Source organism: Eriocheir sinensis, chromosome 56, assembly GCF_024679095.1.
Source record: "Eriocheir sinensis breed Jianghai 21 chromosome 56, ASM2467909v1, whole genome shotgun sequence".
NCBI lineage: Eukaryota > Metazoa > Arthropoda > Malacostraca > Decapoda > Varunidae > Eriocheir > Eriocheir sinensis.
In genome coordinates, this window is record NC_066564.1 from 2,273,983 (window position 1) to 2,301,256 (window position 27,274).

Consider the following 27,274-nt stretch of genomic DNA (forward strand, 5'->3'; position numbering starts at 1 on the left):
ATGATGAATGATGACAAAGAAAAAGAAAGTGAATATTGAACAAACAAACAAAAAACACTATCGATTTCGTGCCTGATCAGCTAAATGGATATTGTTTTGGATCGGAGAGAAACAACAACAACAACGAAATATGCATAAAGATAAATAACGACCTCCAATTTACCATGAGAACCAAGAGAAAAGTAATACATTAAAAACAAAACATTAAAGAAACGAGACAATTTGAATACACCGAGAACCGAAGAGCTGCGCGAACCACCACGAGGAACAGACCCCTTCAGGAGCCCCAGGAGGCCGCGGCGCTGTCCACACCTCCCGAGGGCGTGGCGGGGCGGGGGTCGTTAGTGGGGTCAGTGCGCCTCTACCTGTCAGGGGGGGGGGAGGGGGGGGAGGGGGGCGTCTAGTGTGAGAGGGCGGGGGTCATCACTCATGCAGCTGCTAATGGGGTAGTGGTTTTCGATATCAAATTAATAGGACCCATCATGACGAGGCTGATAACGATGGGTGAGGGGCGGGGGGCAGGGGGGGGGGCAAGGGGGGAGGGGGAGTAGGCGTGGACGGAGGTCGTGTGATGAGGGACTGGATCATAATGTAGATTTTCTCATATATTTTTGTTTTATTTTGATTGTATGGGCATTGAATTGTTATTGTTGCTGGATTTTTTTATATTATTATCATTATTATTATTATTATTATTATTATTATTATTATTATTATTATTATTATTATTATTATTATCATTATTTTTGTTATTATCATTACGGATACAAGAGCGATAACTCCACCACTGCCACCGCTACCACCACCTCCATCACTGTAACACCACTATCACTACAATCACCACCACCACCACCACCACCATTACCACTGCCACCATTACTGCCAGTCTTCGGTTCTCAACGTCTCCGAATGATACATGAAGCACGCCGTCCAATCCCAGCCAACACGCAACGAAAAACTAAGAACCAATAAAAAGGAACGGCCCCGAAGACCCTTTACGAATACCTATTTAGAAAAGAGTCCTTGATTATAAGTTCCGACCAAAGGAAACCGAAGACTGATGCGTTGTGGTCACTCCTCCTCGTCTGCCTGTACGTATAGTCTGACCGCTATAAAGTATGGAGGACCCCAAAGTGAGACGCATCCACAACGCTAACCACCGCCAACCCACCTCAAGTATTCCCACGGGGAGGACTTTCTCGCTTCTACCTCTTGCTATATCTGTTTCATCCCCCAAACTTTTACTTTCTATAACTTACGTTTCTGGAATGCTTTTTCAGTGTAAGGGCGTGGTATGGCTTATGGAGGTTGTACTTTTGCGTTGTTGCTTGGTTATATTTTTGCTTTCTCTGTCTGGCAAAGGAGGAAAGTGTAAGGGCGTGGTATGGCTTATGGAGGTTGTACTTTTGCGTTGTTGCTTGGTTATATTTTTGCTTTCTCTGTCTGGCAAAGGAGGAAAGTGTAAGGGCGTGGCAAGCCTGATGGAGGCTGTACTTTTGTGGTTCTGGTAAGGCCCTGAAGGTTGAGGAACAGACGATGGGCGAGCAAGTGTGTGCTGCTCGCCGCCTTGGGTTGAGTGGCCTTTCCGAAGCGCATGGGACGGAGGAGGAAGATGATTCACTGGCAAACAGATTTCATACTCCTCGAGCCGCGGCGTCGTGAGGGGAAGTGGGTAACCCGTCGACAGTGGAAGTGGCGGCACTGTCAGCTTTCGTCCCCAATTCCCTATTATTAACTCACCAATCCACCGTGAGCTTCCCCCCAAATGGCCTAAAAATAAGGTGATTATGAGGAGGTCTGCAGGTAACAACGCGTCCAGTGGCTTCTGGTGGTGCCTCTCAACCACCGCTTCCCTCTCCTCCCGCCGGCGCTCAGGTACTAACCGCAGCGTGGAATTAAACACAGTCATGGGAAAATCAACTTCCGATTTCTCCGCGTTGCATGAACCTGCCTGCAGCCCCGCTTTGAAATACTGCGTGTCTCTCGGGCCCCTAACTCACCTGCCACATTTATTGCTGCAGCTTATGTACAGTAGCAGCTCGTAGGACGGTAATCGAGGAGGAAGGCGAGGTCGGGAAAGCAGAAGGAGGAGGTTGTAGTGAGTGTCTGAGTGCCTTGAGTTGTCTTGTGTGGTGGATAGGTTGAGTGACGCTACATGGCGTTGTTTTTGTTTTGAGATTCTCGTTGCGTTGCCTCCTCCTTCTCCTTTTCCTCCTCCTCCTCTTTCTCCTCCTTCTCCTCCTCCTCCTTTAAATTTTCCTCCGCTGTCACCTCCACCTCCTTTTTCAGCTATTACTCCTCCACCGTCACCTCCACTTATACGTCCACAGCCACCATCATTACCAACACCTCCTCCTCCTCCTCCTCCTCCTCTCCCCCATGCTTACCTTACCTGCTTGCCTTACCTGCTTGCAAACACATGCTGAGATTATATGGTTTATTTGAAACACACACACACAGACACACACACACACACACACACGTTCCCATCTATTACCTCTTAACTAATCGCACCTTTCCCCAATCAAGCCTCACCTGTACCCAATCACCTTTGCGTCATTTCCCTTTCAACAGCCTTCCTTCACCACCACCACCACCACCTTCACCTTCCTCTGAGTCACTTGATATCACACAAATAGCGACGCACGCGGCCACTCTCCCCATCAACATTTTATTCCCCTCCACAATGGGCTCTCTCGACTTGGGGAAGCATTTAAATATCGCAGGTTTATCAGGGTTAATGACGCGCGCTGTTCAAGGGGGCAGGATGTTTGGTATTAAGCTGTCTGACATAATTTTCGAGGCAGGAGTAGTTAAGGTCGCCGATATTTCTGCTCCCCCGTAGTTCCTTAAGACGTGGCTGCAGACGTGTAATAACCGCGCCATTATTTCCAACCCGCTATTGCTGGCTTTCTATTTTCCCCGCGGTGTGAGTGATGGCGGGGCGATAATTGTAGTCTCCGCTTTATAGATGGCCCGCTCGCAGCCCGCCGTCCCTCCGTGGTGTCGCAGGCCGCAAGTGCTCCCCGTCACCACCACAACCACCACCATCGCCTCTTCCTCCCCGCCCGCGTTCTGCCTCGGTGAAGGAGTGTACGTTCAGGGAGTGTTGAGGTACCCCACATCAGAACGCAAAGTCATATGGAAACTGCTTAAAACATACGGCATTTAGACTTAGTGGCGTATATTCTATCTCTTAAACGGAGGATACAGTTTCAAGCAGCGTTGAGGTACTATTAACTAACCCTTCAGGAGAACGTAAAGTCATATAAAAACTGACTAAAACATGCGACATTTACACTCAGTAGTAGCGTTCATCCTCTCTCGTATTCGCTCGCTCTCCACTGCATCGTTCACAAAGCTGCAGATTATATTTTGGCGGCAATCATACAAGTTTCTGAAGAGCAATAGCGGGTCTTATCGTAGTTGGTCTTGCCTCCGTCGACTGCGGTGTGAGGTTAAGCAGAGGAATGTCACTCGAAAGAACTCACTTCCATGTTGACAATAAAACAGCGTGTATTTGGAGTGAAAGTTGCGGGTTAGGGGTGACGGTCCTAATATTTGTCTGATATTGTTCACGTGACGGCTGGAGAGGAACTTTGCCCCCGGAGATCAAAGGCATTCAACGAGGCTCAGAATATGGCGTTTAGCTGTTTTGTGCAAGAGATAAATGTGGGAGAAGTAGAAATTTCCTGGAAACCATTAACTTTCTCATAACATCGCCAGGTTAAGTGGTATTCCCGGATCCCTTGTGTCTCGGTAAATGGGCAGAAAGCTCGCACCTGGCCCAGGGCGCTCCCGTGACAAGGCGGCGCTAATTGAAGACACGAACCTGCCACCGGAAGTCAGAAACAAGCGGCTAACTCAATTACGTCATTACCTTAGCATAAGAGAACAGAGGATGTGGCCTTGATATTGACAAGACTCGGGAGGCAGACGCGTTTCTTCTTACCCTATCACGGTGGTTGACTTGAATTTGAATCTTCTCCCTTCTCGTAATGCTCCGGAAAGGGAAGGAAGGAGGAAGACGCGAGGAGTGAGAGCCAGTGAGAGAGTCAAAGAGAGCGATCGTCCGGAAGCACAAGAGAAGAGTCAGCGGTGTTTTAGCGGACATGGTTGGTTGGTGGTGTTTGTGGAACGAGACGAGCGGCGGCCAGGAGTGTGTGGGGAAGGTGTTGGGGCGAGGCGGCGGCGAGAGCGGTTTGGGATGAGGTTTTCGGGGAGTACCTTTGCGGCGTCTGCGGTGGCTGGGAGCTGGGAGGCAGAGATGTGCTGTGAGTGCTGGAGAATGAGGGAATGGGGTGGATGGGGAGGATGGGGGAAGGGAATGATGGGGTCGTAAGATTTTATTTGATTTGATACATTTATTGAGATATACACATACAAATAACAGTATACATATATAGCCTCAAAATGATGAAGGAAGAGAGAAGATGGGATGTGGGGGAAGGATGAGGGGAGGGGGTAATGTTGCCAAAGAAGGGGAGAGTCTAAGATTATGGGGATGTGTGGGAGGATGGGGAAAGGGTGATGGGGGTACATGAAGGGGAGAGTCTAAGAGGATGAGGTCCAACGAAATGGAGAGTGTGAGAGAATGGGGATGTTTAGGGGAGGATAGGAAGAAGTGATAGGGGTTGGGGGCGTAAGAAGGGAAGGGAGAGGGGAAGGGGTAAGGGATGATATGGTGGTAAGAGGGAGAGAGTGATGATGGGGGATGTTTAGTGGCGGATAGGTAGACGTGATAGGGGTAGGGGGCGTAAGAAGGGAAGGGAGAGGGGGAGGGGGAAGGGATGATATGGTGGTAAGAGGGAGGAGGATGAGGATGTGAGGGAAGGAGGGGCAAGGGGTGATGGGGGCACAAGAACGAGAGGGAGAGAGGGAGGTGGGAAAGGGGAAGGGAGTGTCGCTCGGACCAGTGTAACTCTCACCTGCGGAAGTCGGACCAATATATTTCCCGTGTAACTTTCCACTTTGATACATTAATCCAAGGCCCGGTAATTAGGTGTCGGAGGCGGCGCGCGAGACCACAATGGCGCGGCTGCCTTGTTAGTGGGGCCTCTCAAGATTAATTAGTGTGACAGGTGGTGATGGTCGTATTAAAAACTTGGCACACCTCTCCGCCACCTCTCTCTCTCTCTCTCTCTCTCTCGCTCTCGCTCTCCTCTCCTCTCCTCTCCTCTCCCATCCCCTCCCATCCTTTATCTTTTCATTTTTTCTTTTTCTTCTCTTCTCTTTTCCTTTCCCTTTCTCCTCCCTCAACCACATCAAGGCAAGCATTAATAGGGTCACGTTGACACCTCACAAGGGTACAATAACATTAAGAGGATGATAGAAAGAAATAAAAACCAAAAAACATCATTCACCGTTATGCATAAGGATGACTAAAGTGTAGGAGCATGCATGGGGTATCGTGTATGAGTGGAGCAATAAGACTACAGTAAGTGGGGTGTGGGTGGTGGAAGAGGTGGGTGGTGGTAGGTGCGCGAGGCATGTGTCAGGAAGAGGGGCGTGGTGGGGGGGGGTCAGGTGGTGCTGTGGAGGGGCGGGGCGTGTGAGGGGAATAAATAAGTGTTTGGGAGAGGGTCAGGTGAACGGAGGGAGGAGGAGTGTGAGTCGAGAATAGGCGTGTTTTGTAGGTCAGGTGAGTGAGATGGAGAGGGGGGGGGGAGTCAAGAGATGAGGGGAGGGAATGTATGGATGGGGAAGGGGGAAGCATGGTAGGGACATTGGTAAGGGAAGAGAGAGTTAGAGAGATGGGAGAGGGAGAATGAATGAGTAGAGAAGCATAAGAAAAGGAAAAAGGAGAAAAGTGTGAATTAGGAGGGGACAGAACTTCAGAATGGTAGGGATAGGGAAGAGAGATGGGAGAGGAGGAATGGGTGAGTAAGAAGGACAAAGAAGAGTAAAATGAGAGAATGGATGGATGGGGAAGGAGGAGGATGGTAAGGACAGGGAAGAGTCGAAGAATGGATGAGTAAGGGAAGGGGAGAGAAACAGTGGATGTGGAGGGGAAAGAAAGGTGTGGAAGGAGGGAGAGTCAAGAGGTGAGGAGAGAGAATGGATATAGAGGGACGGAGAGGATGGTAGGGATAGGGAAAGAGAACCTGAGAGATGGAAGATGAAGAATTGATGAGGAAGGGAAGATTAAGAAGAAGAAGGGTGAGAGAAAGAGAAGATGAGGAAGAGAGAGAAGAATAAAGAAGAGAGTAAGCATCAGAGAGGGCAAAAAGAGGGGAGAGGAAGAAAATACATGAGAAAGAGGAGGAAAGAGGAGAAAAAGGGAGAAGGGAGACGGGACAAAAGTACAGGGAGAAGGGTAAGACAGAGATGAGGGGAGGGGAGGAAGGAACGGGGAAGGGAAATCAGAACATGAGTGAAGGGAGAAAAGAGAGTGATGGGGAGGGGAGGGGAAGGTATTCATGAGTGAGGTGGTGGAAGAGTGGAGTGCGTGAAACAGGTTCGAACCCCCCTCCACATGTTTACCCCGAAGACGTTTGCTCTAACACTTCATTAATCATGGAAGTGTTGATCGTCTGTCTGTTCCCTTCCATTAGCTAAGACCCCTCCCCCCCCTCCTCCCCCCCTCCTCCCCCAGAAGCATTTAATTTTTTCCCACTAATTTATCGGATCCGTTTTATTTGACTTTTCGTTTTTTTTTTTATTATTTGTTGTATCTGTTTTTTCCTATTTTTTTATTATCTTTTATTATTCATTTATTTATTTGTTATTTATTGCTATTTATTATTATTATCTGAAGAAAACTTGCACCTCCATTCATCACCTGCCTTCATCACCACCACCACCTCCACCACTACCACCACCACCGCCATCACCACTACCACCTTCACGTGTTTATTTGACATTTCATTTATTTATTCATCCTTTTATCTACATTTTCTCTCATTTTTGTTGCTTTCTGTTTCCTGTTAAAAAAAATATTACCACCTCCACTCAACTATACCTGTCTCCACCTGCCGCCTCCTCCACCACCACCGCCGCCATCACCGCCACCTCCACGTCATTATCTTCATTAGTATTTCTTCCACCGCCTCGCCGTTACAGCCATTACCTCCACTTAACAGTTCACTCATTATTCCGCGCCATCCCCCAGCCGCAGCGCCTTCGTCAGCTCGTGTTAATATATTTACCACACACCTCGCTTTTCTCTCTTACAACATCAATTCTTAGTTTTTTTTTATCTACCATCACCTCCACCTACCACCACCACCACCACCACCGACGGCCACTCCTCTATACCACACCACTTTCCTCACTACCCACTACCCCCATCACTAACCTTTTGCAAACACCAACACCAACAACCACTCCTCTATACCCCACCACTCTCTCCACCATCCTTACCTCCCGCATTATCCCCCACCTCCCCCACCACAAACCACCTCCATCACCACAACCACCTCCAGCAAGAACAGGTTTTCCCAGATTATGATAATGGCTATCGCAAAAATTAGTCAACCTCGCCCTTAACAACACCTGTATCTTAATTAGCACGCCCTGGACCCCGCTGCCCCGCCCTCGCTCCCCGCCCGACGACATGAGCGACCAGGCCGAGACGCGACGAGATAAGCAGCCGTGTATTTGATGTGATATACGGCCCGAGATAGCGTGGCCGGGCCGGAGGAAGAGAGGGCTAATTCTTAAACATTTCCGGGTTCCACCACAAACATTTGACAAGGCTTTCTTAGGAGTTTTGGGCTTTTCCGGGGGTAGTGTTATGACCCCTCCGGTAGTTTGATCATTCTTTTGTGCCATGAACCTACAAAAACACTCATTAGAACACGATTGAACTCCTTTTTGACCTTTGGAAATACTTGATGTGAGAGATGGAAGCGTCTGAGAATACCGTTAGTCTTTTGGTTCTCATTTCTCGTGTTCGTGCTCCTTCAGAGTATATTTAGGGGTCTAGGTGGTGGTGGTGGTGGTGGTGGTCCGTGGATGCTGGGCTGAGATAGGGAAGCATGCGTGGAAAGGTGATTATAAATAAGTAAACAATGAGTAAATGACACAACCAAGATTATAGACAAACAAAAGACTATAGAGCTACATTTACAAGGCGAATCAAACTAAAACACTTAATATCCAAGGACTTTAGTTTCCTTAGAGCGCAGATAAACGCGAGCAGCTAAAAAGGAAGGGCCAAGGCGCTATAGAAGGCTAGTTGAATATGTGAGTGTGTGAGTGTGTAATGAGGGTGTGAGGAGGGTGAGGGAGAAGGAGGAAGGAGAGTGGGGATGTGTTATGCAGATTTAGGTTATGTATGGTCGGATGGGGAGCTTTGTCAAGGTGCTCCGGCCAGGACTCCGCCGCGTGTTTGTTAGTGTTTTTTCCTTGTGTTTGTGTTTGTATTTTTGCAGGACTGAGTTTGACTATTAAAAAAAAAAATAGTTAAAGTTAAAGTTAAAATAGTTAATAGTTAAAGTTAAGAGTTAAATGACAAGATATTACTATTTTTTTTATAGTACTATCTTGTCATTTAACTCATTTGTATTATCTCATGAAATCCTAAACGTGTGTGTGTGTGTGTGTGTGTGTGTGTGTGTGTAGTTATCCATCAGGAGGTGATAGTGTTGCATAATGAAGAACAGGAACGCCAGGAGCAGGAGAATGAGTAGGAGGGGGAGGAGGAGGAGGAGGAGGAGGAGGAGGAGGAGCAGCACTGGAAATTAGAAGCAGTGACTCAATGATTCCTCCTGCCAGTCACCGGGGCGGCTCATGGTCATTAAGTCTCCTCCTCCTCCTCCTCCTCCTTCTCTTCCTCCTCCTCCTCTTCTATGATAAACAAGATGCATGAAGCCACATTCCCGCACAGTCACCCAATAAAACCAGCTGGCCATCCCATCCTCCCCCCCCCCCCCCCCACACACACACACACCACCGCCACCACCACCACCACCACACTTCAAGCATCCAAACAGCAACCACATCAGCAACACGAGTCAGCAAGTCAGCATAAGCACCGTACTGATGACAACCGAAAGAAAGAAAAAAAAAAGAGGGGGAATTAAGAAGAGCGAGTGTAGGCTTTGGGTCAGTCAGCGAGCAACACACACACACACACACACACACACACACACACACACACACACACACACACACACACACACACACACACACACACAAACTTAGCATAACATTACACATCACCGTATGTCCTCTCTTCCCACCCACCCTCCATCTCTCTCTCTCTCTCTCTCTCTCTCTCTCTCTCTCTCTCTGCCCCCTCCCCCCTTTGTGGCTTGTTTTTAACCCACCGTGGGCCGTCCCTGTGGTGTAGTGGGCGGAATACAGAGGGGCAGGGGTGGGTGAGGGCGTGTAGGGGTTGGCAAGGGGCGGGGCAGGGACACATTTACTCGTTGCCTCGGACACTGACAAAGAAGGGACAGGGGGAGGCGAGGACACAGAGCAGGCCGTGATTACCTTCCGCGCCCTTCAGAAACAGGGCCGCTTTGTCTCTCTATCTCGTCGCGACCTGAAGCGATGTTTGAATGGTGTTTGCTATTTGGTTTTCACTCATCGTTGATTTTTTTTTCTTCCTTCCTTCATCAGCGGGCATTTTTTATTGTTGTTTCCTTTTTTTGTGTGCCCTTTAGCTGTCTCCTTTGTTGTAAAAAAAATAATGATAATAATTACATACAAAGAATATCTGGTTTCTAGCGTAAAAAGTCTGTGTTAATTTTTTTGTGTTGGAATTGAAGCGCCATTTGAATGCTGTTTGCTATTCACTCACCATTGCTTTTCATTCTTCTTCTTCATAAATAATTACTAGCAAAAAGAAATCTGATCTCTAGCGTAAAAAATATTGAGTTAATTATATTTCTTCACTGCCATGCGTTGGAATTGAAGCGCTATTTGAATGCTAATTGCTATTTACTTACCATTGATTTTTCTTCCTCGTCCTCCATAAATAATTACCAGCCAAAAAAATATGGTCTCTGGTATGAAAAATAAAATATTGCGTTAATTATATTTCTTCACGTCTTTGCCTTGGTATTTTCGTGTAGGTTCAATGTCTCGGGTGGGAATAAAAAGACCTAATTAACGGTGACTTCGTTAAAATATATATATGTTTATGTGACCTCGAGGAAAACTTAAATGGGGTGATTGTAGTGCCCGATTACCTGTCACGAGACTAATGAACTTTGTGATTGAGGCATTACCTGTGATCTCGCGGTGTGCTGATGTGGGTGGGAGGGAAGGTGAGGAGAGGAAAGAGGAGGAGGAAGAGGAGAAAGGAGGAAGGTAAGGGAAAGAGGAAAGCGTTCACCTGGTCAAAGAAAAGAGAGAGAGAGAGAGAGAGAGAGAGAGAGAGAGAGAGAGAGAGAGAGAGAGAGAGAGAGAGAGAGAGAGAGAGAGAGAGAGAGAGAGAGAGAGAGAGAGAGAGAGAGAGAGAGAGAGAGAGAGAGAGAGAGAGAGAGAGAGAGAGAGAGAGAGAGAGAGAGAGAGAGAGAGAGAGAGAGATAGTCACTCATACGGGAAGAACCTCATTATTTTGAGTTTTCCTTGTTGAATGTAGACGGCGAAGTGGCTGTGGTCGATGGTGGTGGTGGTGGTGGTGGGGGTGATGGTGGTGGTGGTGGGGGTGATGGAGATGTCTGGTGATGGTGGGGATGGCCGGTGGTGGTCGCTTGTGGTAGTGGCGGTGCTGTAGTGGTTTGGGTTCGATTCCCCGTGATGCATTGAGGACCCACAGCATTGCACGAAGGAGGGGGAAGGGAAGGGGGAGGTGATGATGGTGGTGGTGGTGGTGGTGTTGTTGTGGGGTGGGTGGGGGGGGTGGCTGCTTCGGTCACCTCCCTCAGTCGCAGATAAAACATGGCGGCTCTTGCAGGAAGTACCGACGTGTTTCTGAATTAGTCTCAACTTGCCCCCAAAACTTAACTTTTCCTCTTCTCTTCTCCTTACCACTGTTTCCTTCTTCCCTCCCTCCCACTCACTCTTTCCTCCTTTTCTCTTTATTTTCCTCCCCCTTTTATCCTATTCTCTGACATACCATTTCCAGTTTTCCTTACTCACTAATTTAACCTTACCTCTTCTCATTCCTCTTCTTATTGTTTCCTTGCTCCCTTCCACTCACTCTCTCCTCCTTTTCTCTTTCCCTCTTTCTTTAGTTTCCTTCCTTTTCCTCCTCTTCTCTCCTTACCAGTGTTTCCTTGCTATGTCCCTCTCACTCTTTCCACCTTTTCTTTATTCCTTTAGTTTCCTTCCCCTTTCACCCTCTTCTCTGACCGACCATTTCCAGTTTCATTGTTTCATTGTCCTCCCGCCCACCTCTCGTTATCCCTTCGATTGTTTTCCTCTTCCTCCTCCTTCCCTCCCACACTCTGCGTCGCCACTCTTCCTCCCGGTGAGTGTTTCCCTGTGGTAGACCGCGGGGCTCCTCCAACAATTAAAGCCTCACATTCTCAGGTCGTCCTTCCCTCCATCTCTCCCTCCCTTAGTCTCTGTTTCCCTCCTGCCCTTCTTCCCCCCATGCAGCCTTGCCCTCCTTCCTCCTTCACTGTTTCTCTCGTTCCCTCCGTTCCTTCGCCCTTAACTCCTCCGCTCTGGTATTTTGCATGTCACACAAACTTTCCTCCTCCGTTCCTCGTCCTTCCTTACGCCTCAGGTAGCTTCGGGGTCCTGCAGGTATGTTTTCGTTTTCTTTCCTCGCGGTCTTTCTCTTCGGTCTTGTGTTTAGCGGAGTTCTGGTTCTTGCGCTCTCCATTCGACTTCGTGGAATTAAGAAAAGAAACTGTCCTGACCAATAGATGAGTCTACATTTTCAGACTCTTAACGTGTGAGAGGGTGGAGTGGAGTGACGTTAGGAATATAGTAAGGGAAGGTAATGTGTGTAGGAGTGGGGGAAGGGGCATTCTCAGACGCTATCCCCCTCTCTCATTAACTATTTCCAAAGACCGATAAAGAGATTAATCGGGCTTGTGAAATGGGTGTTCCTGGACGCCATAATGTTTAAGAGTATGACCCTGTGTGTGGGGGGGAGGCAAATACGTATACGAAACCTCTACGAAAGGCTTGTGAAATGTGTGTACTTGGACGCTGAAATTTTGAAAAGTATGAAGGTTTGTGAAATGTGTGGACTTGAACGCTGAAATGTTTAAGAATATGACCCTGTGTGGGGGAAGACTGTATAGGGTGTGCAGTCATCGTCAAAGCAGAGTGCAATGACTTAGCTGCTTTCGGAGTCATCGTAGTCAAAGCCTCTTCACCCTCGTATACCAAAACAGGATGCCAGAGCTTGAACGTTTCCGTAGTTAAGACGGTTATTTCACGTTGGCTGGGTCTCCTTTTCGAGTCGTTCGCGTCCATATATCACCGCTGACGGGATCATCAAGCGGGCCTGCTGCGTCTTGCTGCTACTCTGCCTTTGCCGCCTCCTCTTAGACAGGATATCGAGACTAAGAATTGCCTGTGATTTATAACGCCTCATAACTTGTGTGTAAATTAGAGAGTGAAGTGTTGCGCCAGAAGAGGTTTGTGTTGGTTGTAGCGGCGTTGGTGGAGGTGGAGGTGGTGGTGGTGGTGGTGAAGGAAGGGACGAAGGAGGTGGTGGAGGTGGTGGTTATGTCCTCCTCTTCTCTCTCTCTTGTGTTTCGATTTAGCACCGCGTTTTTCTTCCCTCGCTTATCATCCTCCCATCTTCTTGACCCTCGCTCTCTCGCGCTCTCTATCTCTATTAATTACTCCTCCCCTCTTTCCTCCTCGAGAGTGATGGGAATGGGGGGAGGGGGGTGGAGGGGGGGGGAGGCAGGAAGGAAGGGAGGAAGGAAAGGAGGAAGAGAGGTGAAAGGTTCGTCTGGTTCTCATTTTGGTTTTGTCTACGTTTTGTGCCATACGTTCTGATAGCACACACACACACACACACACACACACACACACACACACACACACACACACACACACACACACACACACACATCCTGGCCATTTATCGGAGAGCTATATACATTCTCTCTCTCTCTCTCTCTCTCTCTCTCTCTCTCTCTCTCTCTCTCTCTCTCTCTCTCTCTCTCTCTCTCTCTCTCTCTCTCTCTCTCTCTCTCTCTCTCTCTCTCTCTCTCTTAATATGGGTCAGCGTTTCCTCGAGGCCTCTCAGAGAAGCGCCGGGTCATACATATTTAGTTGCAGGTAGAAATTTCCTTATCTTTAATCTCTGCACTGGGAGACGAAGGGGCGAGGGGTGCTCCTGGCAAGGCAGCATTGTGTATAGACGTAATTGCCTGGATCCAATATCTCCGCTTCGTAATGGAGAGAAATATTATCAGAAAAAAACGACGTCGGATATTGAGTTTTCAGCTACAGACGTAAATAAACGAGAAACATGGGAGTATCTGGCCTTTCTTCCCTCTTTCCTTCTCTCCCGTCCTTCTTCTCTCCCACCAGCACCATCACGTTCTCCCATACAGTGTCTCATTCTCTCTGGCTAGTCTTTGTTCAGCCTCCCAGTCAGTCTTACAGTGGTCTCTTTTTAGCCCTCCATCACAGGCTCGTTCTGGCCGCCGCTGCCCCTCCGACGTGCCCAATCCCGGCCTGGCGTGTTTAGCGAGGCGCCGGGACAGTCGGTCAGGGCAGTTAGCTAGCGAACAGTGGCGTTATCATTGGTCTCGGAGGCGGCTCCTCGCTAGGCGGAGTCTGGAATTATCGGATATAAAATGGACAGTATATTAGTCAAATTATTGAGTCCCGTGTTGCAATTGTGAATAATGAAAGGCCGGATATGGTGACTCGTTTGAGTGGCGGCAGCAACCATTAGATGACTCGGTACACAGCTCCTCCTCCTCCTCCTCCTCTCTCTCCTCCCTCCTCTTCCTCCTCCCGGCCGTGGACTGTTGCTGTTACGGGGAGGTGGGAGAGAGTGAGGAGAAGGAGGTTATGGCGGGAAGGAAGAGTAGAAAGAGGAGGAGGTGTAGGAAGGGGAGAGTATAGGAGGAGGAAGAGGAGGAGGAGGAAGAAAAAGCCAAGCAGAATGTCTTACACGGAAATTACTCTCAAAACCGAAGAAGAATTGTGTCCTTTAATGGTCATTCTGAGTGTCCTGAGAGAACCTCGTAAAATTAAACGAGTCTCACCTTCAACCCGCGTCCAGGTCCCTCAAGGTGGTCAGGTTTGGTGCATTGGCTGAGGAAGGGAGGAAAGGGAAGGAATAAGACAGTAACAAAAGCCATAGTGGAGAAAATGAGACGGAGAAGAATGGAGGAAAAAGCAAAGAACAGAACAGTGACGAAACAGTTAATGAAGAAGGGAAGAGAGGGAGGAATGAGACGGGGGAAAAAAAGGGTACAGAAAAGGAAAGGAATAAGACAGTAACAAAAGCGATGATTAAGAAGAAGGGACGTAAGGGATAAATGGGAAAGGGAAAAGGGAGACGAAAGGGAGGCTTGAGGCGGGGAAAAAGGGACGAAAGGGAGGCATGAGACTGGGAAAGGAGTGGAGGAAAAGGAAAGTACAGGACAGTAACAAAAGCGATGATGAAGGAGGAGGAAAAGGAACGATTTGGAACGGAAGAAAAGGGAGAGAGAGAGAGAGAGAGAGAGAGAGAGAGAGAGAGAGAGAGAGAGAGAGAGAGAAGAGGGGTAAGGGGGGGATAGATAAGGCGATAAGACCATGGTTTGTGGCTGAGGCTTTTTATATAAACAATTATTTTTTACCGTATTGTAGTGACGGAGGGTGACGGCGAGGCTCACACTCGTATTATCAAATATTTGAGGCTCTTGCTACGACCGTTTTGGAAGGCCACAGAGGAGCTACGTTGTTTTGTCATGATTGTTTTACCCGTTCATGGCGCAGAATAATAATAATAATAATAATAATAATAATGATAATAATAATAATAATAATAATAATAATAATAATAATAATAATAATAATAATAATAATAATAATAATAATAATAATAATAATAATAATAATAATAATAATAATAATAACAATGATAGTTTTATTTCGCCCAGAGTCATGTATAATAAACAGGACAAGAAAACGAACGAGATACATAAAGCTTAACTAAAACTACCGCCAGGGTCAAGAAACCACCCATGGAAAATCCTACATCTGCAAGAGCCATTTTAAACACATGTAGTTACTAAGGTGTTTGGTAATGTGGGTCTTAGTGTTGGGTTTCAAAGCGCGGGGATAACGAAGATTACCCAGACGGCGCGCTAAGGAAAGACTGCGCAGGAACTATGAAAAAAAAAACCATACCTGCGCACATTACACAAGACGGCGCAGCAAGACCCTGGGCACGTGCGTAGTCTGGTGTGATTGAGTTTTTTTATCGTTTTCTTTTCCATGTCTCTAAGGAATCATGTGATCAGCTTTATTCATTCGGGTGACCTTAAAAACTGTTTGCTCATGGTTTCTAATTCGTTATAAGTGGTTTTATTTTGTGTATTATGGTCTTGCGAGGTTGCACTATAATTGTAAAGGAGAGGATGTACAGCTTTTACAACCACGAGTTTTTTTAATTTTATTTTACAACAAAGGAGACAGCTCAAGGGCACAATAAATGGAAACAATAATAAAAAAAAGCTCGCTACTCGCTGCTTCTACAAAAAAAAAAAAATCAAAAGAGGTGAGTGCTGACATGACGCGTCGTGAATAGTTAAGAGTTACTAGGAGCAGGGACTATATTCTCAGACATTTGCGGCCCTTACACCAACGACTCCCAAAGGCCTCAAAGGAGATTAGTCAGATTCTCATGACTGTTATTCACATTCATGGTGCAGAAGCCTTGTTAAACTATCACTAGGATCATAAAACTACCCTTGTAAATACCCTTAACCTCTATGAAATCCTTATCAAACGTGGGTGTGTAAGCCCCGAAGTGTTTGGGGATATTAGAGGGTCGTATTTTAAAACATTTCGTCTCCCAAGTTCACATATTTGACAAGGCTTTCGTATGAGTTGTGGGCATTTCCAGGAGTAGTTTTATGACCCTGGTGGTAGTTTGACCCTTCCCCAGTAGCATGAGCCTAAAGAAACACTCATTAGAACCCGAGTGACACCTTCTTTGACCTTTAGAAAGAGTTGATGTGAGAGGTGAAAGTGTCTTATAAATAGAGGCTCTGATTATGGAGCACGCGTTATCGAGGTGCAGCTCTCCCGCCGTCAGCCACTCGCTCTGCTTTTTGATCCTTAATTGAAATATATGCAAAATTTTGGGAAAAGTTTCTCTTTGATATCAAACGCAATTTCCATGTTTAATTACAGTAGGTAAATCCAATCAAACAGGCATATTCCTTCCTCCCCCTCAAGTGTACACAGCGGCGGCATAGGCCTAGAAATCCCGCTCTGAATTAATGCCAGACTCCGCCACTGGGCTGACGAAATGGGATTCAAATGAGGCCTTCCCTGCGCGTGGGGAGGCGTGAGGGGAGGCGGTGGGGAGTGTGGGGAAGGAGTAGCTGAAGGCGGCGTTCCGGGAGTGCATGGCGTCCTGTGTAGTGCAACGTCGGCGGAATGTAATGAAATGATTGATAAACACTCGCTAGAAGTGACGAGCAAACCTTCTTTCTCTCCCCTTCTTCCTCCCCTCCTTCCCCCGTTCAACTTCTCCCTCCCTCCTTCCCCTTCTCCCTCCACCCCCCCCCCTCCCTCACTGTCGCCGCCGCCGCCGTCGCCGCCCACCTCCAGCGTTACAATTTTTTTCATTAATTTTCATGTTTTCTCCGCTCCCTTCGCGTTGCCTCATGTGCGCACGTCGTTCATCGGGGTATCTTGAGACGTTCTTCGGGTTCTTGGTAGCTTGGAGAACATGAGGGGAGTGGAGTGATTGAGGGAGTAAAGGAAGGGAGGGGGTATAGCTAAGTAAGGGTGGAAAGGAGTGAGAGGAGAAAGGGTAGGAGGGAAAAAAAAATATATCGGCAGTTTGAGTCAGTCCGGAACTTGGTCTGGAACGAAGATGAGGGGACAAAATTGGTCCTCAAAATAGATAGGGAGGGAAAGGGAAGGGGGGTAAGGGGAAGGAGGAGTAGGCCGGCTTGCTGCTTTTTTTTACCATATTGATCGCCCCCGCCATAGGCCTATTCACGAAATGCACTGGGTTTAATTAGTTTTTCCTCTTCTCATATTCTCGAAGGGGGACTTCAGAAAACCTTTTATGCAATTTTCTTAGGAGTTGCGAAACTTTTTTTTACCGTCCTACCCTACCCTACCCTGTTCTCTCTCTCTCTCTCTCTCTCTCTCTGCTTTCTCCTATTTTACATGTTTTCTTACGTTTTATCCCCCTCTTTCTTTAGTATATTTTCCCTTTTATTATTTTCTTTCTTTTTCTGTTTACTATTACTTTCTCTCTCTCTCTCTCTCTCTCTCTCTCTCTCTCTCTCTCTCTCTCTCTCTCTCTCTCATTCCGACCTAGTTAGTTTAGCTTTCCTTCAACGCTCTGCCTATTCGTCTTTTTCTGCGTCTAGGTTAAACACACATACGCTAAAGGAAACTATATATAAATAAACACAAAAAAACGACGTGTGTGCCCCTCGCTGGCGGCACTCACCTTCCCACACATAATGCCTCCGTGTTTACTCAGCTTCACGTGGACTTAAAGGATGATTAGTCTTGATCATTAAGGTCTCTCAGTCATCCTTAACCTCCCTCACTACCTAACTCCCACCTCCCCCTCCTCACCTCACCCTCACCCGCGCCCTTCACTCATCACCCTTTGGCTCCCTCTCGGTCTTCCTCCCGCCTTTCCTCACCGTGCCCTCCTCACCTCTCTCCCTTCCTCTTCCTTCTCCTCCTCCTCCTCTTCTTCTCCACCTCAGCCCATCCCGTCCCCATCACACCCTCTCTCCTCGCCAGATTCTACCTTTTTTTTTTTGTATTAAAGCAGTGATAGGAATTGTAGCGATGGTAGTAGTAGTAGTAGTAGTAGTAGTAGTAGTAGTAGTAGTAGTAGTTGTTGTTGTTGTTGTAGTGGTGATGGTGGTGGTAAAAGTGGAAGTACAATAAAATCCTTTGATGATAACAGTAGAAATGAAAATAGTAATAATGATAATAATAATAATAATGATGATAATGATGGAGATAATGATAAATGTGTCCTGTGTGAGTGTTGTTATTAAGCCTCACCCAGAATGTCATTAAGGAATTGATGAAGGGATGAGAGTCATGAATGGAGGAAGAGGGGAAGAGGAGGCAAGCGAGGGAGAAAGAGAGAAATAAGGAAGAGGTAAACGAGGGGGAGGGAGGGAAAGAGGAGGAGGAGGAGGAGGAGGAGACAGCTGTTGGTGACACTTCCCTTTTCCCTCCTACTGTCACCCCTTCCTTCCTTCTCTCCTTCCCTTCCTTCCCTCCTTCCCTTTCTTCTTCCTTCCCTTCCTTCCTCCTTCCCTTCCTTCATCCCTGCCATCCCTCACCCAGCGTTTCTAGTGACCATATTATTTTCCCTATAATTATCAAGCTTCTTCGCAAACCTATTAACCGCAGCGGAGGAAGAGAAAGAAAGGGAGGAGAGATAGAGTGAAAGAGAGAGGGAGGGAGGGAGAGAGAGAGAAAAAAAACATTCATTATGAGGCCTAGGCGTACTTAGTCAAAACTTAATTAGGCCTAGGCTGGGCGGTGAAAGACGAAGATGGAGATGCAGAAGAGGGGAGTCGAGGGGAGGCCAGATAAGGAAATATAATGACGAGCGGAAGCAGAGAAAGGGAAAAAAAAGAAACAAAAAAAGGAAAAAAATACAGGAAAAGAAAGGGGAAAAAAGTCACAGGTCAACCCGCGCATTATTTTTTTTCTTTCACCATTTAACAGTTTGAGAGAGAGAGAGAGAGAGAGAGAGAGAGAGAGAGAGAGAGAGAGAGAGAGAGAGAGAGAGAGAGAGAGAGAGAGAGAGAGAGAGAGAGAGAGAGAGAGAGAGAGAGAGAGAGAGAGAGAGAGAGAGAGAGAGAGAGAGAGAGAGAGAGAGAGAGAGAGAGAGAGAGAGAGAGAGAGAGAGAGAGAGAGAGAGAGAGAGAGAGAGAGAGAGAGAGAGAGAGAGAGAGAGAGAGAGAGAGAGAGAGAGAGAGAGAAGCAAATATAAATAAACAGAGATGAAAAACAGCCGGCGTGTTTTCAACCTCTACAATTTTTTCCTCTACTTCTTAATTCTAATGAAAGAAGACGATCTCGGGGAGCCTTGATTAAAACTTACCTGTACAATTATTATTAGTAGTAGTAGGAGGAGGAGGAGGAAAATAGTAGTAGTGGTAGTAGTAGTAGTAGTAGTAGTAGTAGCAGTAGTCGTAGTATGGTCGTCATGGTGGTGGTGGTGGTATTAGTTGTAATCACTCTGAAACACGTCCAGTATCATAATCATCTCCATTATCGCAATACCTTCAGCCCTTAAGACCCACTATGTACAAATCACACCTCGCGGGCATTACCTCATCAGGGAGCCGCTTATTGCCGAGTGTCGCATCGAATCACTTCACTGGACAAGTATGTGAGGCAGCAACCTAACCCGTAAATATTAAGATCAAGGTGAATTATATCGAGAGAGAGAGAGAGAGAGAGAGAGAGAGAGAGAGAGAGAGAGAGAGAGAGAGAGAGAGAGAGAGAGAGAGAGAGAGAGAGAGAGAGAGAGAGAGAGAGAGAGAGAGAGAGAGAGAGTTATGGGATCTAATCGGTTACGTCATAGGTTGGAAATGTCAGCCGATCCTTTTACTAGTTAATCCCCTTCTGATCAGCCTCGTGACTCACAGTAGCATATTAACCTGATCCACATGGCCGGAGATTAAGATTACGCTGCACTTACACACACACACACACACACACACACACACACACACACACACACACACACACACACACACACTTATCTAGGGCACGCTGTAGACTGTGTAGAATAGGCTTACCAACACGTGCGCTCTTCTCCAATCAAGACTTATCAGGAAGGAAAAATATCTTAGCAGTGAAATTAACCTGAAGTATATAATGAACTCTCAAAATAAAGAGCTTCGAACAGATGTTTATGATATATTTTTTTTATTTGATTTTTTGTAGTAGATTTTAATTTGGTAACTAAAATGAAGGGACAAGAGAGTAAAATATTTGGACAGAATGATAGACTGACAAAGTTTGAGGGACTGAATGTATGTGCCTTTATCTCCCTTTCTAATTAATGATAAAAAGGTTAAAAGAAGCTAAATACAATGCCGAGAAAAGAGGTGTTATGTGGAATAGACAGTTAGTTAAAGATTCAAACGTGTTTCTTTAACTCGCTTTATTTTATTTATTGTCAAAAAATGCGTCAACTGTATAATTTATTCAGGATCATTGTTATTTTATATATATCCTCAAGAATGTGTAAACTTAATCTAAAATACTTCTTACCTGGAAGAAGGAATAACTAAGGTTCAACAGCCATTGTTTCTGATCTCTTGTCATAGTGATGTTAATTAAAGAAAAAGAAAAGTCGGATTGTAATTATAGAAAAAGATAAAGTCAAGATACCCGCGCAGTCCCTTTCCTTTCTGTACAGTAAACCTGAAGAACACCAAGACGCAAGCTGATATATAAGTTAAGGGAAAAGCAGAGTGTAGAAAAAAAAATATGAAGGAAAATAAAAACATCGTGCAACTCGGCAGATTCCATTCCTTTTATGTAACCAGAACAGAATCAAGACATGCCTTAAAAAACAAAACAAGTAGCTAGAAGGTTGAAATAATAGGAAGACGACCTGAGAGCAAAGAATACCAATAATTGAAAACTGGAGTTATTAAAAAGAAAAAAAAGTGTATCAGCTCTACTATTTTTTCCTCCCGAAGAGCAGCAAGAAAATCAAGGAATATTCTGAAATAAAAGTGTAAGAGGTAGTAATAAAAATTGGACATGGAAGCAAGCAAGAAGTCAAGTAATAGAAAACGCAGAACCAGTAAAAAAAAAAAAGACTATCCACTACACTCAAAGCATAAGCCAAGGTAAAAGTTAAATAGAAGAGACCAATAATAAGATCAAATAAACCAGACGAAAAGAATAATAAAAATTGGTCACGGTGTCAAGGAATCAGGTAACAGATAAATTAAAAGGCAATAAAAAGAACATTGATTATCCACTACACTCAATCCCATCTTCCACTCTTACCGAACTCTCCTCCTCCTCTTCATGCATAAGCCGAAGCAAAGGCCTGAATAGAAGATAGGAATGGCAAAAAAGAGCAAATAAACCACGCAAAAAATATAAATCGAAGCCTCAAATCACAAAGAAAATCACAGAACATTCCCCTTTTAATCAGGATATCAATTTAAGCAAAAGCCATGATAAGCGGCCGCAGGAGTAAGAGGACCCACCCACAGAGCTAAACTAAAGTAAGAAGAGGAAAAAAAAAAAATCATTCAGCTCTCCGCAATATTTTTCTGTCAGTGCGAAGCAAGGGAATGAAAATAGAGAACACCCAAGGAAGACTGACTAAAATGGACTATAAAGGAAAGAGTAATATTAGAGGGAAGACAGCCCACCAATCAAAGAAAACACTTAAAAGAACATTAAAACGAAGAAAACGCAAAACAAAACTTAACAATCCACTCCTCCACAATTCCTCCAAGCGAGAGAGAATCAAGACATCCATGACTCCGAATAAAAGTCTACAGGGAAGGCGGTAATAAAAAAGAGAAGCAGAGGAGGAGGAGGAGGAGGAGGAGGAGCCGCCGAGCAAAGGGTTCAAGGCGCCACCATTCGTTATAAAAGGGCGCTGTGTACTAACCTAAGGGACGCCCGGAGTGAGTCGTGCCGGGGTCTGCAGGCGAGGATCCTTCCCCCCGTACCCCCCTACCCCCCCTCGTCCCCCCCCCTCCCCGCCCAGCATTACCTTCATCTCCTCAGTAATTCGTCCTTTTATGACGCCATAATAGGAGTCTCATTAAAAAACATCCCTCGTTATTTTCCTTCAAGCGCGTGGAGGGAATAAGTGCACGTGGAGTTACCGGCGCCCCCCCCATAGTGCAGTGACCCCTCCCCCGCCCCCCCTACACCCACCCACCCATCTCTCTCTCTCTCTCTCTCTCTCTCTCTCTCTCTCTCTCTCTCTCTCTCTCTCACCACACAATCCAACATGTCTTCTTCGTTTCACCTCCTGTTCCTCCTCCTGTCCCTCCCTTCCCTTCCCTTTCTTCCCTCTAACTCATCCCCGAACTAAATGTATATTAACGAAATCCGGCTTCTTATTAAGACAAGCTGTTTACAAGGAACCAGTATTATGCCGGCCGTTCTTAAGTGTGGACCGTCTGGGGAGCCACTAATTAACGAGAAAACCTGTCTCTTAATGGCCCGGCCGAAGGTGGAACGAGAGACCAGAAGACTAACACGGAATGAGACAAAAAAAAATAATATAACGAATGATTTATCGCCACGTGCCTGCAGACGCCTTTCTACCCACCTTCTGCGTGCCGCTCAGGGCCACTCATTAAAAGAGAGGCTACCTGGCGGCCCTCAGCAGGTGTCCACAGGTGTATGGCGTGAACCCGAAAGCCGAGGGGGCGGGACGAGAAGAAAGCCGGTGAGAGATTTGAGTTATTGAGTTACGTTATGGGAAATTGAGGACTCGGTGGAGAGAGAGACAGACAGACAAACAGACAGACAGAGAGACCCACATACACAGATAGACAGACAGACAAAGAGAAAAAACATTGACAGAGAAAGGGAGGGAAAACAAAGTAATGACGAAGAGCTATTACTGAAGAAGCTTGGAGAGAGATAATAAACTGGAAGAAACTAGAACGAGGAACAGAAAGAGAGAAACAGAGAGGAAGAAAGGAAAAGAGAGAGGTAAAAGAAAACGAGGCAGGAAAAAAAGGGGTCCGTAAAGGGAACGAAAGTGTGTGTTGTCAAGGGGGTCGAGTGTCTCCTTCTCATTGGTTGGTCCAGATTCATGGCGAGTCGTTAGTTAATAGGTGTTTCGTGTCGCCAGGAGCCATCTGTTGCTTGCTGGACAGATGCGGAGGAGCAGGAAAAAGGAGTTAAGAAGATGCTGTATGAGACGAAGAAGGAAGGAAGGAGGGAGGAAAGAGGTAATACGCCGGGAGACAAGAAAATGTAGGCGAAGAAAAAGGATAGAATGGAGTAACTAAAGAAGGGAAGAGGAAGAGGAGGAAAATATGAGGACAGAAAGAAAAGAGAACAAAACAAAGGAGATGGAAAGAAGAGAGGAAAGCAAAAGGAAGCGAAAAGGAAAATGAATGACGGGAGAACAAGAACAGAATGAGACGAAAACAAAAAGAAGATAGAAAAAAGAAAAAGAAAACGGAAGGAAGAAAAACAGGAGAGAAGAAACTGAGGAAGAAGAAAGATATAAACCTCAGGAAGTGGAGAAGCTGGAGGAGAGATGGAGAGCGAGAGTACGGAGGGAGGGAGGGAAAGAGAGGAAGGAGGAGACGGGAGGAGGAGGAAGGGAAGAAAGAGAGAGAGAGAGAGAGAGAGAGAGAGAGAGAGAGAGAGAGAGAGAGAGAGAGAGAGAGAGAGAGAGAGAGAGAGAGAGAGAGAGAGAGAGAGAGAGAGAGAGAGAGAGAGAGAGAGGTGACGTAAGAGTGTAAGATGGCAGAAAAAGAAGATAGTTGATGAATTGACAGCAAGTTCCCTCTTTCATTCCTTCTTTTTTTACTCTTCCCGTGGGTGACGATGTTAAATAAATAAAAAAAAGTAAAGCGTAAGACAAGACATGTAAAAAAAAAGAAAAAAAGAGCAATGAATGATGCATCTCCCCCCTTTAAGTTACGCAGCACAAAAGCTTTCTCTCTCTCTCTCTCTCTCTCTCTCTCTCCCCCCCCCCCACACACACACACACACACACATACATACACACACACACTCCCCATGTCTCCCTCAATTTACAAAGGTAGAAAGACTGATCAGGCGCCTTAAGATGAAGCAACACCGGACGCTGTAGAAGGGGAAAAAGATGCGGAGATGAGAAGGGAGGAAGGAAGGAAGGAAAGGACTTTACATGGAGAGGAGGAGGAGGAAGAACAGAGAATTTGAAATAGGCAGAGGAGGTTACAAGAAAAGAAAAAGGAAGAAGAGGAGGAGGAGGAGGAGGGGAGCTGGGTAAGAGGGGAAGATGGGATTTCCTGGAGAGAAGTTTGCGTAGATATAGGGAAAGAAAACGGAATTTAGACAGAAGGGAAGGGAAGGGAAGGACAGGACGCGGCCGGGACCCAATACTTCGTGGGGAGACCAAAACAATGCCCCTTAAACGCCCCATCCGCGGGAGGAGACCAACACTTATCATCTTAATGGCACAATTATTTGGAGACTAATTGAGACTCATGTATCCCTCTGTCTCTGGCCCCTGTTCCCCTCCTTTTTTCCCTGTCTTTTCCTTCCATTCCGTCCCCTTTTCCTTTCTTTACCTTCCCTTCCCTTCCCTTCCCTTCCTTTTTCACATTTTCTCATTTTTTCCCTTCTCTTCTTCTTTTCTATTTCCTCTCATTCCCTACCCTTCCCTTCCCTTTCCTGCCCTTTCCTTCCCTTCTCTTCCCTTTCCTGCCCTTCCCTTCTCTTCCCTTCCCTTTTCCTTCCTCCCCATTCTCTTTTCCTTTTTCTTTCTACCACCCTTTCCTTCCTCCACCTTTCCTCTGTTCCCTCTTCTCTCTACTCCTTTTCTCCTTCACCACCTCAATTCTTATCTCTCCATTACCTAGTTATCTATTTCCATGAATGTTTGCCTGGTAGTCAACTTCGTACGTCTTCAAGAAATGCGTTACCGAGCGAGTCACAGCAACCACCTCCTTGTACCGCGAACAGAGACAAAGAGACTCAGAGGCAGGACACTGAACAAGAAGGAGGAGCATTAAGAGAAGACAGGTGACCATCGACCTTACACCAGCCTCCTCAGCACCGCCGTTCAGCACCAGAGACGCCTCCCACCCCTGCGTGTGCCCGAGGCGGTGGTGCAGGGCCGTAACAGACGCTATAGGGACACATTCTTAAACATTTTGAAACCCAAGCATTTGACACATTTGACAAGGCTTTCGCAGGATTTTTGAGCATTTGCAGAGGTAGTGTTATGACCCCTCTGGTAGTTTGATCATTCTTTTGTGTAATGGATCAATAGAAAAACACTCATTAGAATGCGATTGATCTTCTTTTTGGACACTGGAAGTAGTTGATGTCAAAGGTGGAAGCGTCTAAGAATACCGACTGATGGAGCCCCGTCGACGTAAATTCACAATGGTGCTTCTTCCGTGGCAGGTGGTGTTAGCGCCGGGCGGGGGAGGCAAGGCTGTGGTTGGCGTACAGTCATAATCATCGAGAAGCAATATATTACGCCGAACAATAACTGTAATTCCTCGGTAATTATCGTAAAATATAGGTTGCTAAAAGCGACTCCTGTCCTGGCGTGCATATGAGGAAAGAGGAAGTGAGGGAGGGAGTCAGAAGGGGATGGGGGGGGGGGGGGGAGTCCTCCAGCACCCTACCGTCTCGTTCTCGTCGTGGCAAGCATAGATCAGAGCAACACGAGGATTGCGTAGAAAATACAATCATGAGAAGCGTCCTTCAGCTCTTGTTATCGCCATTACTATCGTTAACTTTTTATATTTGATCCTCTTACAGCAGATAAAACGGTTGTTGCTTTAGCTTCATGCATAGGTACTAACCATTATGTACGTAGAAAATACAATCATGAGAAGGGTCTTTAAGCCAAGAGCCCATCTTTTTAGCTCTTGTTATCGCCATTACTATCATTAACTTTCTATATTTGATCCTCTTGCAGCAGATAAAACGGTTGTTATTTTAGCTTCATGCATAGGTACTAAACATTATTACCTTGGTTGCTTAAAATAAAATAAGGGTAACATGTTATTTACTTCACTGAGTCATCACTATCATCACCTCACTTGACAGTACATTGCCATCTTCCACCAATATTGTTATCTGCATGCGCTTACATTAACATGAACGACGTGTCTAACCCACTTTTTATCTCCTCCGCAGGTGAGAAACTCTTTGGCTGTGTCGGCGGAAAGGTGTCAGCTGCCACCACCTGTCTGCGGCGGCGGCAAGGTGGGTGAGGACACGACCAGGGATGATTGAGTTAGTCCACATGTGTGTCACCTCCTCTCCCTTCTGGGCACACTGGGGGCTATTATTGTGCTCAGAAGGGGATTCTTTTAAACCTCAGATATTAATAAGCGGATACCTTTTAAGACGAGGGGCGGGATTTTTTTTGTTTTAATTTGTTTCCGCCTTTGAGCTGCTTCCGTTACCGTAAAAAAAAGTCGAACAGAGGGTATAGTGTGAGTGAATGAGTTGTTGATCAAAGGCAAGAGGCTGTTTGGTTATGACATCCTATTGTGGTGGCGGTGGAAGACTTGGTGTGTGTGGTAGTGGGTCGTGTTGGTGAAGTTGTGGATCTGACGAGGAGGTGGTGGGGAGTGAGACAGTGGTGGGTGACATTGATGGTGGTGGTGTAGATGATGGAGAGGATATTAACCCCGTAGACTATGATGGTTGTGGTGGAGATGTGGATGCAGATAGGATGGTGATAATAGTGAATAAGCAGTATGAAGCAGATGGCGGTAGTGGTGGTGATGAAGCTGGAGATGGCGATACAGACAGGATGGTGATGGTAATGGTAGGAACAAGCAAACGGTGGATGGTGGTAGCGGTGATGGTGGTGGTGGTGGCAGTGGTGTTGTGAGGGGGGGGGGGGGGCGAGGGAAGGGAGGAGGGCATGCCGTGGGAGTGGTCAGTGTGGCGCCGGTGGTCAGAATCTCGGGTTCGGTCAGATTGGGAGTGTCTGTATTGTGAGGCTGACTGTGCAAGCGGCCGCGCTGAGAGACGACCGTATTGTGGAAGCTGCTTCGTTTGTGTGTGAATGTGTATGTGCGTTGGGAGGGGAGGGGAAGGTAGCAGAGGGCGATGGGGACGCGAATGATGGTGATGGTGGCTGTAGATGTGGAGGGCGAGGAGGAGGAGGTGGATGGAGGCATAAGGCGTGAATAGGGACGTGGATTCAGAGGCATGGAGGAGGTGGTTGTGTGGAGACGGTGGTGGAGGAGAAGGAGGAGGAGATGAAGACGTTGGTGAGGTGCCTGAGGACGGAGGGGCAAGACCAGAGGCAGGGACAGGGGCAGGGGTAGCAGCGGGAGCAGGGGCAGGGGTAGGGGTGGTCAGATTGGGCGGGTTGCGTGAGGGCGGGGAAGGGTAGAGTTTCAGCGCTAGATCAATGCCATTAGCATAGTGTTTCCCAGTTTGGACTGTTGACCCAGCTATTAACCGGGTCCCGTTGTGCCTCAGCCCCGCCTCGCGTCCGCCTCACCTCTTTGCTTTACGAAAAACACAAAAGCAT

At 46.6% G+C, this 27,274-nt stretch overlaps 1 protein-coding gene across 1 annotated transcript in view; it reads right to left on the minus strand.

Annotated features, from left to right (window-relative positions):
• Positions 1–27,274, minus strand: part of LOC126984114 (uncharacterized) — a 105,286-nt gene that overhangs the window by 7,785 nt on the left and 70,227 nt on the right. The window contains exons 5-6 of the mRNA XM_050837499.1: positions 9,273–9,386; positions 260–365 (exon numbers count right to left, since the gene is read on the minus strand). Of these exons, the coding sequence (XP_050693456.1) occupies positions 260–365; positions 9,273–9,386 (220 nt within the window). The remainder of the gene's footprint in view (positions 1–259; positions 366–9,272; positions 9,387–27,274) is intronic.